The sequence below is a fragment of the Sarcophilus harrisii genome, chromosome 3 (genome assembly GCF_902635505.1).
Source record: "Sarcophilus harrisii chromosome 3, mSarHar1.11, whole genome shotgun sequence".
NCBI lineage: Eukaryota > Metazoa > Chordata > Mammalia > Dasyuromorphia > Dasyuridae > Sarcophilus > Sarcophilus harrisii.
In genome coordinates this window covers 468,253,215-468,270,276 of record NC_045428.1, presented here as the reverse complement: position 1 = coordinate 468,270,276, position 17,062 = coordinate 468,253,215, and the positions used below count along the sequence as shown (strand labels likewise).

The 17,062-nt window shown below is 32.4% G+C and overlaps 1 protein-coding gene across 2 annotated transcripts in view; it reads left to right on the top strand.

Annotated features, from left to right (window-relative positions):
• Nucleotides 1-17,062, top strand: part of SESN3 (sestrin 3) — a 74,207-nt gene that overhangs the window by 23,100 nt on the left and 34,045 nt on the right. The window contains exon 2 of one of the 2 annotated variants that reach the window (XM_031961033.1): nt 13,830-13,895. In XM_031961033.1, coding sequence (XP_031816893.1) covers nt 13,830-13,895 — 66 coding nt within the window. Of the gene's footprint in view, nt 1-13,826; nt 13,896-17,062 lie in introns of both variants that reach the window. The other variant, XM_031961032.1, reaches the window with a different exon arrangement.

Sequence of the window (17,062 nt, the reverse complement as noted above, 5' to 3'; positions counted from 1 at the left end):
GTGGCCTCAGATTCTTACTAGTGTGACTCTAGACAAGTCATTAAACCTGTTTGCCTCAGTTTTCTAATCTTTTAAATGAACTGAAGAAGGAAATGGTAGAATGGAAGAATGAAGAAGGAAAAGGTCAGCTAGCTGAAACAACTGAACGAAATATCTTTATTATTATTATCATCTATTGTCCATGGTTAGAAGATATGAATGAATGTATGTATAATTGAAGTATAATTGTCTCCATGGCAGTGGGAAGTTCAGATTTTGATTTTGAGATAAAGACAATCTTAAAAAAAAAAAAAAAAAAGCATTTTGATGCTTTAACATAATCAGCTTCAAATTTAAAATATATTTTCTGGCACCTGTTGCCTAACTGATGAGATTAATGCAATTTTATTTTACAAAAAATACATTTTCTAAAACTTTTAAATTGCTAAGTCACAGTACTCTAACTGTAATAAATTAGATGCAAATATTGCCACCATGTTATAGAAAAACTGAAACTTGGTTGTGAAGCCTAGGAATGGAGACTGGGGTAGAGAATAAGGGACTATGCCTTCTGAACTTTACAGACATAAATCACTGGGCTCACATTGCATCCTTTTCCTCTGAAGTAAAAATAACTAAGATAAAACTGAATGTTTTGCTTATGAGGATATTTATGAAAAGTTACAGAAATTCATACCACAGAAATGTGATTTCTGTGATCCTACATTTCTCTACTTTTTTCCTTTAACATAATACTTTTCAGACTTTTTTCATTTGTAGTTGAGAAAAAAAGATATTGTGTACTACTAACTTTACTTTATTTCTTTACCATTACTATCATCATCTCCCCACAAAAAAAATCCCCTAATAGTTCTTTACCAAACATGACTTTGGATAAATAGTTCAACCTTTGATATGAGGTCTGTTTTGAGAGGTAACAAGTAGGAAAAAGCATGGAGACCAAAATGTCAGATTTGTTCTTCCCTTCTTTATTTCCTTTCTCTATGCCTGTAGGTGGTCTTCCCATCAGGGATCAGAAGTAGGATCTAGCCCTGTCATCTCTTAAATTAAGATTGCCTAAGCGACTCAGTTTAATACTTTCAAGCTGTATGTAGTTGGTGAACTTCCCACAGTAAAGTCACTTAGAATAAACATCCCTTTCATTCTCTGTAAGCTAACTGGGAACCTCACACTTCCTGCCCTTTGAGGCCAACCCTTGTTCTCTCTGAGAACACTGCTAGGCCCAGGGCCTAATACAAATGTTTTCAAGATAGAGTTATTCCTCTCTAAGAGGTATCTATCTACATTGACATGTCTCTAGGAAAGAGAGAGTTTTTTCTGGATTTTTGGATCATAAATTTTGAGTTGGAAAGGAACTTAGAAACCACTTCCTTTTAAAGTTAAGGAAACAGGCCTAGTGGAAAGAAAAGCAGAGAAGGGAATATGCATTTATGTAGCTCCTGCTATGTTTCAAGCACAATGCTTAGCATTTTTTTTTTTTTAACAAATTGCTCATTTGATAATTAATCTGGGGAGACATCTCACTGCCTCATCATCTTCTCTTGTACTTATTTATTTTCTCAATACCAACCTCTGCTCCTGGTCTTCAGAGTACCTTATTATTTTTTTTTTTTTTGGGGGGGGAAGCGTGGAGGGAGGTGATATGTGTATCTGTATGAAATGGCATCAGCTCAGAAGTCAGAGGACCTGGAGGAGATCCCAGGAATGGGCGAATCATTTATCTTTTCTTGGCTTTAGTTTCCTCATCTTCCAAATGAAGAGTTTAGACAAGATGGCCTTTGAAGTCATTTTTAGCCCTGGATATGAGAACCTGTAAATAGGGTTGGCTGTAGTTAAGTGCCTAAAACATAGTTTTCAAAGGTCCTTCTTTACTTGGGTATTTTTATGGTACTTTGTATCTACATCTTGTTTACAGTGCAGAAGATTTTTAAAAGTCTGAGTCTAAATTCTTGTTATTCTACTTTTCTATTCCTCTAATCCTAGTCTAGTCCCACCCAACCAGTATTGTATACCTCAGTTTCTGGAACAAAAAACAACAACCACCACAAAACTTTTGCCAAATTTTCCAACCTTTTCTTCAATCCAGAACTTTGTGTTCACTGCAAAATAACATTCTTCAGGTGTTATTTTGATCTTTTCACACCATTTTCCTTTTTAGAGGCCTACAGTGACTCTTTTTGTTACTTTGTATATCAAATTAAAATTCTTAAGCAATGAACTTAAAGGATCCACCACAGTTAACACATTATTAACTAAAAGTTTTTAATCTTCAACTTAACCCTTATTGAGTTGTATTCTAAAATGTTTCTTACCTGTTCTATAACTTGCCTGTTTTTGCTTCCAAACCACTTTAAAGATCATTCCTGAAAACAATTCCCCAATGAATTGCCCTTTCCTTTCTTTCAAACAAGGTCCCTCACTAAAAAATTCTATGTAACATCCACCTTTACTATGAAGCCTTTGCAGACCAACTTTTCTAACTCCTATTACTCTTAGAGGTAGATTCAGTAACAACTATCATAGTACTTAGTCCTATTTGCAGTTAGTCAAATTCCTAAATGATAGGATGACACTTGTCAAAATGCAGGGAAAAATTTGATTTATCTTCTTAAGAAACACTAATAAGTATATACTGAGATTAGAGGTTGGATTTTAAGTTTTCAACATTTTTTTCTTTTCCAGAATAGGTAACATTCAGCCTTGAAATCTTTCCTCCATTATTTCTTCATTTTGCTTCTTGATCTGCCAAGGTTTTATTATTTCAAAGCAAATTTTAACCAATTCTTTTTTCTCATGTATACAATGTAATCTTTATCCTCCATGAGTTGATTGTGTGTGTGTGTGTGTGTGTGTGTGTGTGATGATAATCATCCATTTCAGTAGATAAAGTTGGATTTTTGGTTTCTATATGGCTTTTAAGTTAGTCTAGTTATTCCTGCTGAGAGGAAGCTATGCTTCAGACACATAACTACATCTGTAGCAATTCTTTTATCTTTTAGTATTCTCTGCAACTTTTTAAGACTAAGCAACTTGCCAAAAAGTTGCTGACTTACATTGAGTAGGAGTTTTTACTCAGTGAGAATTCCTGACACCAGTGAAGTCACCAAGGTAGTAAAAATAAAATTCCTGCTTTTGGTTCCTCTGAATAATTCCATTCTGGTTACATTCTGATGAATATGTAGCCATAACTAAAACTCAAAAAACTTTTCCTGAGAGGTATGGTTGAAGAGCTGACCTATTCTTATACTGTAAGTTTCTTAGAAGAGGTACTTACTTATCTTTTTAAAATGTTTATAATTCTTATCGTACTTGAGATTTTAAAAAACTCAATGAATATACTAGACCAATGAAGCTGATTGATTTTTTTAAGAGACTAAGGTGATTTATTTTTTCCTATTAACAAGATAAAATTTTATTTGGATCTTTTGTTTTTATAGTACTTATTTTTCAGTGTAGCTTTACTTTTTCCCTATGGTATTGAGCCCTCTATTGTAATGAAGAATCACAAAGGGGAGGGGGAAGTTCAGCAAAAATAACCAGTATATTGATAATTTCACATCTGCAAAGAGATGGTAAAGGGGAAGGTTTTTAACCCATGTGGGTAAAATCTATTCCTATTGCTTAGCGTGGTACCTCAAATATAGTAGGCACTTAATAAATGTTTATTGATTGATTCTTCAGAGCAATTATGTTCTATATTTCACTGACATAAGGCCAAATTGGTGAAATGTTAATTGAAAAGATAGACCTTTGCTTTCATTGGAAACTTGGGCAGTTAAGTGGTAATGAATATCAGTCCATTTTTTTCTTTTTTAAACTCTGGGTACAGCTCATTGACCAACTTTATTTTTGTTCCAGATAGATTTACTTTTGGACAAACTGCATAATCTACATGTTGGAATCTGGACAGTGGTTATTATCTGCATTCTCTGTCCTGTTTTGATTAACAGTCCAAAATCCTTTGAACGATCACAGATTCCTTTCAGTTGGGTCTTCCATGGAACTTGATACACTCAGCACAATATGATCTGCTAACAGGAGCATCTTACAGGATGATCTATGGGAATCACGCCTCCATTTTGATGAAGTTCTTTCACCATAGTGACTGATAACTTGCATATATATATTGGTTTTGTGCCTTGACTGATATAATCAGAGAATCATGGAACAGAGTTATTCTACTATTAACACCTTGCAAAGAATCCTGAACAATCTTAATGTTTGAATGGGAGATACCTTGCTAGGAAAGGGCCTATAAGATAATATTTTGTTCTATCATTAAATGCTTTTTTTGTCATCAACAAACCATAAGCGCAATGGGATTTTATATTTTCCACATATTTCAGCTAATTATGACATGGTAATGATATATGGTTCATTATTGAATATCCCTTGTGAAAGCCTGCTTGTTTCCTTCTAATGCCTGCATTGAGGATGAAGTTGATGTGCATAGTTTGGAAAGTAAATTTGTATATAGGTCAGTAATTATTAATGTTTTCTTAGTCGTCTTTTAAAAATATTAATAAGATCTGAGATTCCCCCCTACTACTTTAATATCTTCTCCTTTAGAAATCTGGCATTTCAGTCCCTCAACAACCTCACCACTATATTGTCTCAGGTAAGGCTCTCGTTACCTTACCATAAACCCACAATTAGAGATATAGTGGGAGAGATTGCTCATATTTGCTTCAATCCAGCTATTTTTCCCATCTTTTTAGTGTCATTTGTACCTCTTATGAGCACCTCAAGAACTGTGATGGACATAGTAAGTGCTTTTATAATGTTCATTGTCTCCTTTTTGGAAAAAATAGGTTGATGAAATGATTTTTTCAAATTAAAAAAAAATTTTCCTTTTGTTTATGTTTGTTTCATCCTTGAAAGATGACTTTGAAGAAAGCTTGGCAAGATATCCAACTAAGCAAACAGGTTTTATCTTCTATTTTTCTCTACTTTATGAAACAAGATGGTTGTAATTGTTTATCTCTTTTTTTGTAAATTGTTTTTTTGTTTGCTTTTTGCTTAGTCACTTATCAGCTATGTCTGATTTCTCATATGGGGTTTTCTTGCTAATGATACTCAAGTGGTTTGCCATTTCCTCTTCCAGCTCATTGTACAGATGAAGAAACTGAGACAAACGAAGTTAAGTGATTTGCCCAGAGTCACACAATTAAGTGTTTGAGGCCAGATTTGAACTCAGGAAGATGAGTCATCCTGGTTTAAGTCTAATTATCTCTATATACTATGCCACTAAGTGCCCTACAATTTTAATTTAATTAAATTTTAAGATTTTACGATGAATTTATATTCTGTTTGGGGGCTGGATTTGTTAACTATCTCCTTCCATTTCACAATTAAGGTGTTGGTTCATTAAGATGCTTTCTAAACTCTTGATTTCCTTATTGTGACAATTAAACTTATGGACGAAGTTTTCATTTTTTTGGTATCAGTTTATTTCCCACTTTTTATTTTCAGTAACTTGTTTAAATAATTTCAGGTTAAATTGTCTTAATATATCACAGATTTTTCTCATTCTCCTTCATAATTTCTATTCAAATTTTATCAAGCTACTGTTGGTCAGACTATATATACACCGATGACTAAGAGGTTATCTCTTATCAACAAGTATTTCCCTATATGTATCATATTTTGTTAATATTGAGACAAAATAATGTTGCAATATGTAAAATTCTTACAGCAAAGTCTTAGACTTTTTATATATTTAAATTTATTTTTCACAGTGATATTGTGCTTTTAAAACTATGTAGGGACCATATCATCCATACATATCACAATCTTTCCATATCCTATGATCCTGTGTAACTCTTGACTGTTTTTGTGTCAAGTAGGTTTTAGACCTACTTGGTGTATTCAGAAGTCTTTATGGTTCTTATGTGACTACTTATCCTCTTTTTTCACCATTTCTCAATTTCTTTCTGTTCATGTTTGGTATTTTATATCTCTGAAATATTTCTTCCTATTCAGTCTCTTCTTAAAATTTCTTTGTGTTGCAGATTATTGAGTTCATTTCTGTATTTCATGCCATTATTTGACTTTTCTTATGCAATATACTCCAGCTTTCTCATAGTTCCCCTTGCTCTTTGGGTTACCTGGCATTCTTTTAAGATCACAGTTCCATGATTCCCAACAATATAGCGTATTCAGGAGCGTAGTGGTATCAAAAAGATGGGCCTTGTAACATGAATAGAAATATATGGAGTTGAATTTTTCTTATATATTTAGACTTGATTTTTAAAAAAAATAAACTTTTAAAAGTGTGGTATCTACCTTTCCCATTTCTTTTATTCTTCATGAGTCCTCAAGAACATTTTTCTTTATATTAATAAAAGATCCCCAATTATATTTCCTGCTTAAATCATTTATATAAGATGTCCTACATACTTGGAGTGACATTTTCTCACTTATCCAGTGGCTTTTTATTGGTTTCTGTCATCTTTAAATATTAACCTTTAAATTCTAATAGTTTCAGCTTCATTTAAAATATCATCTACAGTTTTTCCAAAGAGCAGTTGATTTTATCTTTCTTTTTTTTAAATTTTGAGTTCCAGCTTCCCCTCTTCCTATCTCTCCTCACAACCCCCACTGAAAAGGCAAAGAATATGATACCAATTATACATGTGAAATCATGCAAAACATTTCTATATTAACCATATTACAAAAAAAAAAAAAAAAAAGGAACAAGCAGGATAATTGTACTTTGTAAAAAGTTCTCTCTGGAAGTGGATAGCATTTTTTCATGAGTCTTTTGGAATTATTTTGGATCACTGAATTTATCAAGATAGTGAAGTTTTTCACAATTGATCAGCAGCACATTGCTGTTACATGTGCACAATGATTTTCCAATTATCACTTCATTGTGCATCAGTTTGTATAGATCTTGTAATATTTTTCTAACTCTCTTTTCATTTCTTATAGCATAATAGTACTTAGTTATAGTCATATGTCCCAACTTGTTTAGTCATTCCCCAATTGATAAATATCCCTTTAATTTCTAATTCTCTGCTACTACAAAAAGAGCTACTATAAATATTTTTGTACATATAAGTCCTTTTCTTTTTCCTTTCATGTCTTTGGGGTACAGACCTAATGTTGTTGCTGGGCAAAAGTATATATGTTTTTATTACTCTTTGTGCAGTTCATTAATATACCTCTTTTTTTTCTCATTCCCTCTAGCATTTGTCATTTATGATAGGTGTGAGGGTGATACCTCAGGGTTTTGATTTCCCTTTCTCTAATCATTTGTGATTTAGAGCATTTTTCATATGACAACAGATAGTTTTGATTTCTCTTTGAACTCAAGATATAAGGCATACTTCTTTTTTTCTCTCCCATTGGAATGTTGTTATAACATCAATATAAAATTCCTTCTTCTGGATCTTTGTATTTGTATTTCAGATTTTCTACTGAACTGTGAACTTCATCAACAAGTTCTGTATTCTATTAAAGGTCAATTTTTCTCTCTGTGGCATTATACCCAACTGTTACTGTTGGTTGTAAGACTATATACTATACTAATGCATATCTTCCAGTTCCAGAATTGCTCGAGGAATAAAGAGATTAGGTAGCCAGTTTTTCTTGTAAAAGATAATAAAATCCATCTTGGACATGTACATTTTGAGAAGCCAGTATGTAGTGGATAGGAGGGGGAGGAAAGAGGAGGGTGTAAGAATACTGCAAAGGTGGAAAGTAGCCAAGTTAGAAAAGGCCATCACATTAAATGAATAAGCTCCCTAATTGTAAAAAGTCACAGAATAAAAACAATAGGGAAACAGAAGATGAGATTCTATCCTTCTTTGAATTACTGCCCCCCTTCCATTTGCCCCTGCATTGTAAAAGCTTTTTGTTTTTGTTTTGTTTTTAATCCACTTAATTATATTTATTTTTCCCAATTACCTGTAAAGATTTCAACATTCACTTTTAAATGATTTTGAATTTTAAATTTTCCCCTTCTAAAATAGCAAGTAATCTGATAGAAATTTTACTTATACAATCACATTAAACATATCTTAGTCTTGTGATGAAAGAAGAATCGAAACAAAAGGGAAAAACAAAAGAAGGAAAAAACAGCCCCCCAAAAGTGAAAATCATATGCTTTAATCTACATTCAGACTTCACGGTTTTTCCCCTGGATATGGGTAGCAATTTCTATCCTGAGTCTTTTGGAATTGTCTTAGCTTCCTTCATTGCTGAGAAGTGCTAAATCTATTAAAGTTGATCATAGCAAAATTTTGCTGTTATTGTATACTGTGTTCTCCTGGTTCTGCTTATCTCACTGAGCCTCATTTCATGTAAGTCTTTCCAGGTTTTTCTGAAATCTGCCTGTTCATCATTTCTTATAGCACAATAGTATTCTATTACATTCATATACTACTATTTGTTCAGCCATTTCCCAATTCATGGGCATCTACTCAATTTCCAGTTCTTTGCTACCACAAAAAGAGCTGTTATATAGAGATGTCAATGATTTATATGGGTTTATTTTATATCCTGTAACTCTGCTAAAGTTATTAAATATTTTAAGTAGTTTTTTAGTTGATTCTCTAGAATCCTTTATATACCATCATATTATATGCAAGAATGATAATTTTATTTCTTCATTACCTAATATAATTCCTTCAATTTCTTTTTCTTTTCTTATTGCTAAAGCTAACATTTCCAGTCCTATATTGAATAAAAATGGTGCTTTACTGGCAGTCTTGTTTCACCCCTAATCTTACTGGAAAGGCTTCTAATTTATCCCCATTACATATATTGTTTGCTGGTCATTTTAGATAGATACTACTTATCATTTTAAAGAAAACTCTATTTATTCTTATGCTCCCTAATGTTTTTAATAGAAGTTGGTGCTGTATCTTGTCAAAAACCTTTTCTGCATCCATTGAAAAAAATTATGTGGTTTCTGTTAGTTTTGTTATTGATATATTCTATTATATTGATAGTTTGACTAATATTGGAAAGCCCTATATTCCTGGTATAAATCCCACCTGGTCATAGTATCTTATACTCATGATAAATTGCTGCAATCTCTTTGCTAATATTTTATTTAAAATTTTTGCATCATTATTCACTAGAAAGATTTCTCTGTTTTGGCTCTTCCTGGTTTAGGTATCAGAATCATATTTGTTTGTAAAAACTCTACATTGTGTGCCTTTTTTTCCCTTCTTCCAATGCAAACCGTTTTTTCACCCTTAATTTTTTTTTTTTTGGAGTTAATTGCAACATAAATGACTCAGACTCTGTCTATATAAACTTGTGTTTATATAGATAATAATGATAAAGTCTTAAATGTTACATGTATTATCTTCCAGCATAGGAATGTAAACATTTTAACTTTATTGAGTACCTTATGATTTACATTTTCATGCTTATTTTTTAGTTCTCTTGAGTCTTATGTTTCAATGTCATATTTTCTATTAATCTCTGGTCTTTTCATTAGGTATGCTTGAAACTCCTCTATTTCATTAAATGCCCATTTTCCCCCCTAAAAGATTATGTTGTTTTCCTTAATAGATGATTCTTGGTTGTAATCCTAGCTCCTTTGCCCTCTGGAAAATCATATTGTTGAGGTTCAGAACACTTCAATTGGCGTTGCAATTACAATAAACTTTGCCCCTTGACTTGGAGATGGTTTCAAGCCTGCAAGTTCTTTTGAGACACCGTGCAACACTGGTCTGTGACTCCCAATCTTTTGAGGTCCCTTTTGAACCTTAATCTAGAGAGCCAGAACTTCGGAGAAGTATATTTAAAACAAGATATTAACTTGGTGGAATTGATAATACAATGGTTATTTAGTTTAGCATGGTGATTAATAGTTCTCTAGTTCAGTATGATTGATTTAATCCTAAAACAAGGTGTTAACTCAATGGAATTAAGATAATGATTCTCTAGTTTACATGTACCTTAGAACATAGTATAGTTCTACAGGATGACACCTATTCTACAAGATTGACACCTATGATGATGTACTTATAATAACATCATCATATCAAAGCTAAGAGATCTGGGAGGATGATAGACTCAAGACCTTCGTGGTGTCTGTCCATTTATATCTTTTATAAGGCTTGGCTAAATTAATGCTGGGCACTGAAAAGGCAAATCTTTTCATATCCTCCTTATCTAGAGGGATAGAATATAAACAATCCTTAATGTCTATAACCCAAAGAGGCCATTCTCTAGGCAATTGAGTAGGAGATGGAAGTACAGGCTGAAGAGTTCCCATAGTTTCCATCTGTTCGTTTACTTTTCTTAATTCAGTCAACATCCTCCATTTTCCAGATTTCTTTTTTTAATAACAAATACAGGGTTATAGTCTTAAGTATATTTCTCCAAAGTTCCTGCCCTTTACATCTCAACAATATTATAAGCAGCTTAGAATGAAAAGCTGCTAAGTCTTGTTATGAATCTGACTAAGGCTCCATACTATTTGAATTGTTTCCTTTTGCCTGCTTTGAAGTATTTTCTCTTTGATCTAAGAGGTCTGAAATTAGGTTATCATATTCCTGAGAGTTTCCATTTGAGATCTCTTTCAGGAGGTTATCAGTGCATTCTTTTCATTTTGATTTTACCATCTATATCTAAGATATCAGGTCATTTTTTTCCTTGATAATTTCTTAAAATATGATCTCTAAGCTCCTTTTTTGTTGTTGTTCGTTGACTTCCAGGTAGTCCAGTAATTCTTAAATTCCCTCTCCCTGATCAGTTTACTAGTTCAATTTTTTTTAATGAGATATTTCATGTTTTCTTCTATTTTTTGTTGTTGTTGTTGTTGTTCCTTTGGTTCCTCAGCTTTGGGCTGAGAGCTTCTGAAGTTGCTGCAGCAGCTGCTATTGCTGCCCCTGTGTGCATTCTGAACAGGCCTCCTACTCTGGTGTTAAAGATGTTTCCTACTGACCACCTAAGTTTTCTTAGGCCAGAAAAATGTGTCACTCTTACCTTTTGTTGTCTCTGCTGCTCCAAGAAGTGTTATTTTAAAGTTGTTTGGAGGGGGATGTTGAGAGTTAAGCTGAACTCTCTGCTACCTCTTAATCTGCCATCTTCACTACTAATATATACTATTAAAAGTCATTCCAGAAATTCTGTTGCAGTAAGAAGAAATGCAAGTTATTATCCAAGTCAAATAAATTTTAGTCACTTGGTTTTTTTCCTTAATAGTATTTTATTTTTTCCACATTACATGTAAAAGTAGTTTTCAGCCTTCCCTTTTATAAGATTTTGAGTTCCAGATTTTTGTTCTCCTTCCTTATTCCTGCTTCCTTGGGCTTCCTTCAAATCCTAGCTAAAATTCCAGCTTCTACAGGAAGCTTTTTCCCCCCTTTTTTTCTACTTAATATTATTTATTGTTTCCAATTACATGTAAAGATAGCTTTCAACATTTATTTTCATAAGATTTTAAGTTCCAATTTTTTTTCTCCCACTCTCCTCTCCCCAAGATGACAATCTGATATGTTATACATATACAATTTCTACATTAAGCATTTACACATTAGTCATTTTGTGAAAGAAGGATCAGAAGAAAAGGGAAAAACCATGAGAAAGACCCCTCTCCCAAAAAAAGTAAAATAGTATGCTTTAACTTGCATTTAGATTTCTTTTTCTTTCTCTTAATGTCTCTTAATAGCATTTTCCATCATGGAAGGTAATACCTCAGAGTTGTTTTAATTTGCATTCTTTAATCATTAGTGATTTAGAGAATTTTTAATATTATTATTGATAGCATTAGTTGTTTCATCTGAAAACTGTTTTTTTAAATATCCTTTGACCATTTATCAATTGGGGAATGGCTTTTATTTTTTTATTAATTTAACTCAGTACTCTATTTTATTAATGGGGCGTTTAATGTAAACACTGGCAATAAAAACTGCTTTCCAGCTCTTAATCACTTACAATAAAGGAAACACATATTAAAACAAAACTGAGATTTTACTTCACATTCATCAAATTGGCACAGAAAAAAAATGCTAAAATACATTACTATCCAGATTATATAAAATGGGTAATGTCCATTCCAGAGAGAACTGCTGAAGAAACATAACTAACTCTTTTTCTTGGTAGTGAATGATACAAGTGAAGATTGTTGCATATGTTGCCAGTTTTTTTCTGTACTGTGTATCTTTATTAACCAATCAAAAACATTTCTTAAACAAGTAGTATATGCTGGGTACTATAGGGATACAATGCAGGGTTTTTTTAAAAAAGTAGGTTGTACTCTCAAGGAGCTTACATTTTTGTGAGATAGTCTATAAATTTGGACAAGTTACAATCAGCTTGTGGGAGGGGGTGGGGAACCAGGCCTAAGTTGAGATATTAACCTGAAATTTCAAGGAAACCTAGGGAAAGAAGAGACAGAGATGAGGATAGAGTTCCAGGCAGGTGACACAATCAGTGAGTGCAAAACTACAGGGGTGGGAGTTGGAATTGTTTGATACAGCAAGTAGTTCACTGTAACAGAATTCTAGAGTGTGTGGAAGAGAGTAAAATATAAGAAGATTGAAAAGGTAAGAGGACTTAGGAAGATCTTAAATGGTTTTTAAGCCAGTGTTATGATCAGAAATGAAGAGTACAATGCTGCTTTACTTATTGTTTAAGTTAAATTGTAAACTAAGAATTCTTTTTGACGGTTCATTATTTTCTGTTTGGCATAATTTATAAGCTTATTGGTTCAGAGTATTGATATCTTAGAGACTGTAAACAAATATTCCTAATGGAGGAATTAATTATGAATTGTGTCATAAGTTGTGCTGTAAAATATTTCTATTTTGGCAGAATTCTTTATATATTGAACAGATTGTTTTGTTTAAAAAAAAAAAACACACACACACACAACCTCTTTAAAAGTATCCCTGGCATAAAATTATAAATAATAGTGAAATTCCATTTTTATATTTTCATTTGCTAATTAGAGTTTTATATATATACATATATATATATTTTTTTTTGAGGGGAGGGTGGGGAGGTGACGCAATTGGGTTAAAATGACCTGCCCAGGGTCACACAGATAGTAAGTGTTAGGTATCTGAAGTCGGATTTGAAACTAGGTCCTCCTCATTTCAGGACTGTAATCTGTCCACTTTGCCATCTAGCGTTTTGCATATTTTTGGTTTTTCTTTTTAGCTGAAAATAAGCCAAAGAAAAAATGAGTGAAACTTGAATTTAAGAACATAATAATCAACTACTTAATCACCTGAAAAATAATAGGACATTTTCTTTAACAATACATTTTGGAGATTAATGACTTCATTTTCATTTTTATTTAAAGCCCATAATTTGAGGAATTGTTAGCTTTAATCCTCCCTTGAGATTGATTAAAGAACTTCCCTTCCTGTCCACCTGTGGTATTTGTAGGACTATATGCTGATAGACTTGACCATCTCATTGTATGTGACAGTGAATAGTATGCATTCTTCATCCATTCAGATTTTTCCAACGAAGCTCTGTATCTCATTGAAGACACCCAGTAGGTTTCAGGGCTGTATATATTCATCCATAAACAATACTATCTAGAGACCATCACCATTAATTAGGGAAAATCTCCTTTCCATTTGAATTTTTGCCAGGATATCCTCTGGCACACTAGCAAACACCTTTGACAGACATTTTATGTGCTATTGTTAATTAGAGGATGAGGGAATAAATGTACTTCTCTGGTTTCATCTGTCAAAGAATTTGTATTATCTTAAATAGATACATAGAAGTTAACTTGTTAGACTGTTAAAGGCTGCACTTATATAAATGCACATAACTTTTGACTAAGACAAATTAAACCTTTTCTAGATAATCATTAGTAATGGTGTGTAACTTTTTTTTTTAAGCAGGAAAAAAGAATCAGAGTATCTCAGCCTTCGACAAGAGGACCAAGTGCCTTTATACCAGAGAAGGAGGTAGGTTAAACTATCTTGAGAAATTATAGTAAGAAATTATTAAAATCAAGAACATTATTGCCTGGAGCAATACCAAATTCGCTCTTTGAAATGTTGAAGTACAAGTGTTTTGTTATTTGAGATACATTTGTGGGTAGGAAGTCTGACTTAAAGTTCATAATTCTAAACAGTCTGACTCTTGGAATTGTAAAATTTCTGTAATTTGAATAATCTCAGTTATTAGGATATGATACAATTAGGTTTGAAAATATGAAAATGTATTGTATCACTTGAAACAAACAGAGGGCACAGTAAATAGAGCACAGTAAGGAAAACCTAGCTTCAGACACTTACTAGCCAGATGACCCGGGGTAGATCACATAGGCCTTGTCTGACTCCTTTTCCTCATCTATAAAGTGAAAATAATAATAGTACCTACTTTCCAAGCTTATTGTGAGGATAAAAAAATAACATTAGTAAGGCGTTCTATATTCCTTTGTGTGCTTTAAAACTGCCAACTATTTTTGTAATTATTATTGTTGTTATTATTATGTCACCAATTTAATAGGTAATTTTTCTAAAAAGGACACCTCTAGAGTATTAAAATGCATTGATAATTTGATAGCTTTGCTTTCTTTTTAATGAGTAGTTTCCTATATTTATAAGATCATCTGCATTTGAAGAAGAGATGTTTTTGAAATGAAATAGTCAATTATTCACTTCCTTATAAAGCTTTTTAAAGAGCATGAAATAAAGAGAGAATGTTGCTTCACTAACTGTTATGTCTCATCAATTGATTGGTTTTTAGATTTCACTTGGATGGCATATCACAGAATTCTTTATTTGAATCTAGGAAAAGTAGACTTGAGTAATGGTATGAAATGTTTACTCTTTGCCATTACCTTTTCTCTTTTTAATCTATTTAAATTCTGCTTAGCTCTAAGATTCATATATCAGATAAATAGACTGAATTTGTTCATCTGGAAAATATGGACAATACTTATGCTTGCAATATCTACCTCTTTGGATTACATTTAGAGATTTCACAAACACATCTCCAATTCTTTTTTTTTTAATTATATGTTTACATGCATGTTTATTTATAAATTAAAGTAGCTAGCACAGACACACACACACATACAGAAAAGATCAAGAACTCTTAATCTAAAAGCTGTGGCCATGTGTATTCTTTTCCCAGTAACAGAAATGTTGTAAGAGAAAGCTACTTCAGAAAAACATTGAAAAGACATGCACAAAATAATAAAGACAAAAATGAACAGAACCAAGAGAACATGTATACAGTAACAGCAATATTGTTTTAACATTGACTATGAATGAATATGTTATTTTGACTAATATGAATACTTAAATTAACTATAAAGGACATATGAAGAAAGATGCTATCTGCATCCAGAGAAAGAAGTGATAAAAAGAAGTATATAGAGTCATTTTACACAGATATACACACATTTATATATACACATACATACATATATATATTTTTAATTTGTTTCTAGTGGTAATGCTCTTGGGGGAGAAGAAAAAAATATATACATGATAATTTTGTTGTGTATTTGAAAGGAATAATAACTTATGCATAGTAGATTTGCAGTTTCATGTGCAATCATTTTTTTATTATACTGTTATGGAAATGCTTGTTTTAGTCCATAAATTAAAAATAAAATTTAATAGTGGAAAAAATAGTTCAGGATTTAGTTGGTTAAAAAATTAACATTAAAAATTGATTTTATGGATTGAGAAAGGATCACCACATAGTATTTTCACCTTTTTGTTGTTTGTTGTTTTGTTGTTTTTTTCTCTTTTCTTTTTGATCTGATTTTTCTTGTACAGCATGAATAAATGTGAAAATATTATAGAGGAATTGCACATGTTTAACATACATATATTGGGTTATTTGCTGTCTAAGGAGGAGGAGGGTGGGATAAGGGACAGCAAAAATTTTAGAACACTCACAAGGTTGAGTGTTGAAAATGATCCGCATATATTTTGAAAATAAAAAGCTATTATAAAAATTTTTGCATGTAATTGAGAAAATACATTTTTTAAAAGGAGCTACATTATAAGATTAAGTAAAGGATGATCAAAAAACTTTATGAAAGGAGCTCATTGGTGAAAATGCAAGATGGTGTGCTAGACTTAAAGAAAATAATTATGGAAGTCAACTTTTATCAATTCTGTACCTTGAAGCCTGATGGCAATTTAGAGCATTGACTGGAAGAGCTTGTAATGACTGGGTAAAAAATCCAATTAGTCATATTAGTTCTTTCAAACAGTAATAGAGAATACTACTTAAGGCCACAAAAAAGACTTCCAATGCATCATTAATTTTAAGGTTTCTAATAGGAAATCACATTTCTCATCTGTATGTTATAGAGTGTCTCTAGCTCCATAACCAGGAATCTAGGGTGATGTATTCTATGGAAAGTCAAAGGGGAGAGTTCCAGCTGAATATTAGGGAGACAAATTCTGAAATCTAAGAGACTCACAAAACCCTTCTAGTAAAAATCAAGTAGGAAAGCTAAGTGAACATTAAGAGTCAAGTCTATTCAATTAGATTTTAGAAAGAAGAGGTCCAAAGACAGCCCTAACAGCTAATAGCTGTTAAAGTCTTTGCCTTGAAAGCACAAGTCCTGGTATATTGTGTGCAGTGCTGGAAGGGCTTCCATTGTGGAGTAGCCATTGAGGGTCTCCTTACCAAGGACCAGGCTCGCTAAGTAAGGAGAGCTACGTAACCACTTAGCTAATGATATGGTGATAAATTCATTGACAACAGCAACCCCTGAAGCAAAATAAACTGCTGAACTTCAGCTCCTGGTCTTGTGAAACTCATGCTGCCATCGTGGCTGTGGCAGAAAGAAGACCTATTCCATAAGGAATCTTCTAAGACATATATTTTACACTTCCAAATTGAACAGCTTTTTAGGAAGAATAGGATCTTCTATTCCCTGGACTTTGTGTAAATTGTGTGACAGTAAATATATGGTCTAATATAGAATATTTTTATGACAAGCTACCTGCTCATTTTCTCTTTAACAGAATACTATATATCTTGCTTGGGGAAGAGTGGGACAAGGATAATTGACAAAAGAGAATAGACAGCATAACTTGCTTATTTTTTCCATTTTGTCTGCCAAGGTTAATAACTTTTGTACTGGAAATTATGGAAC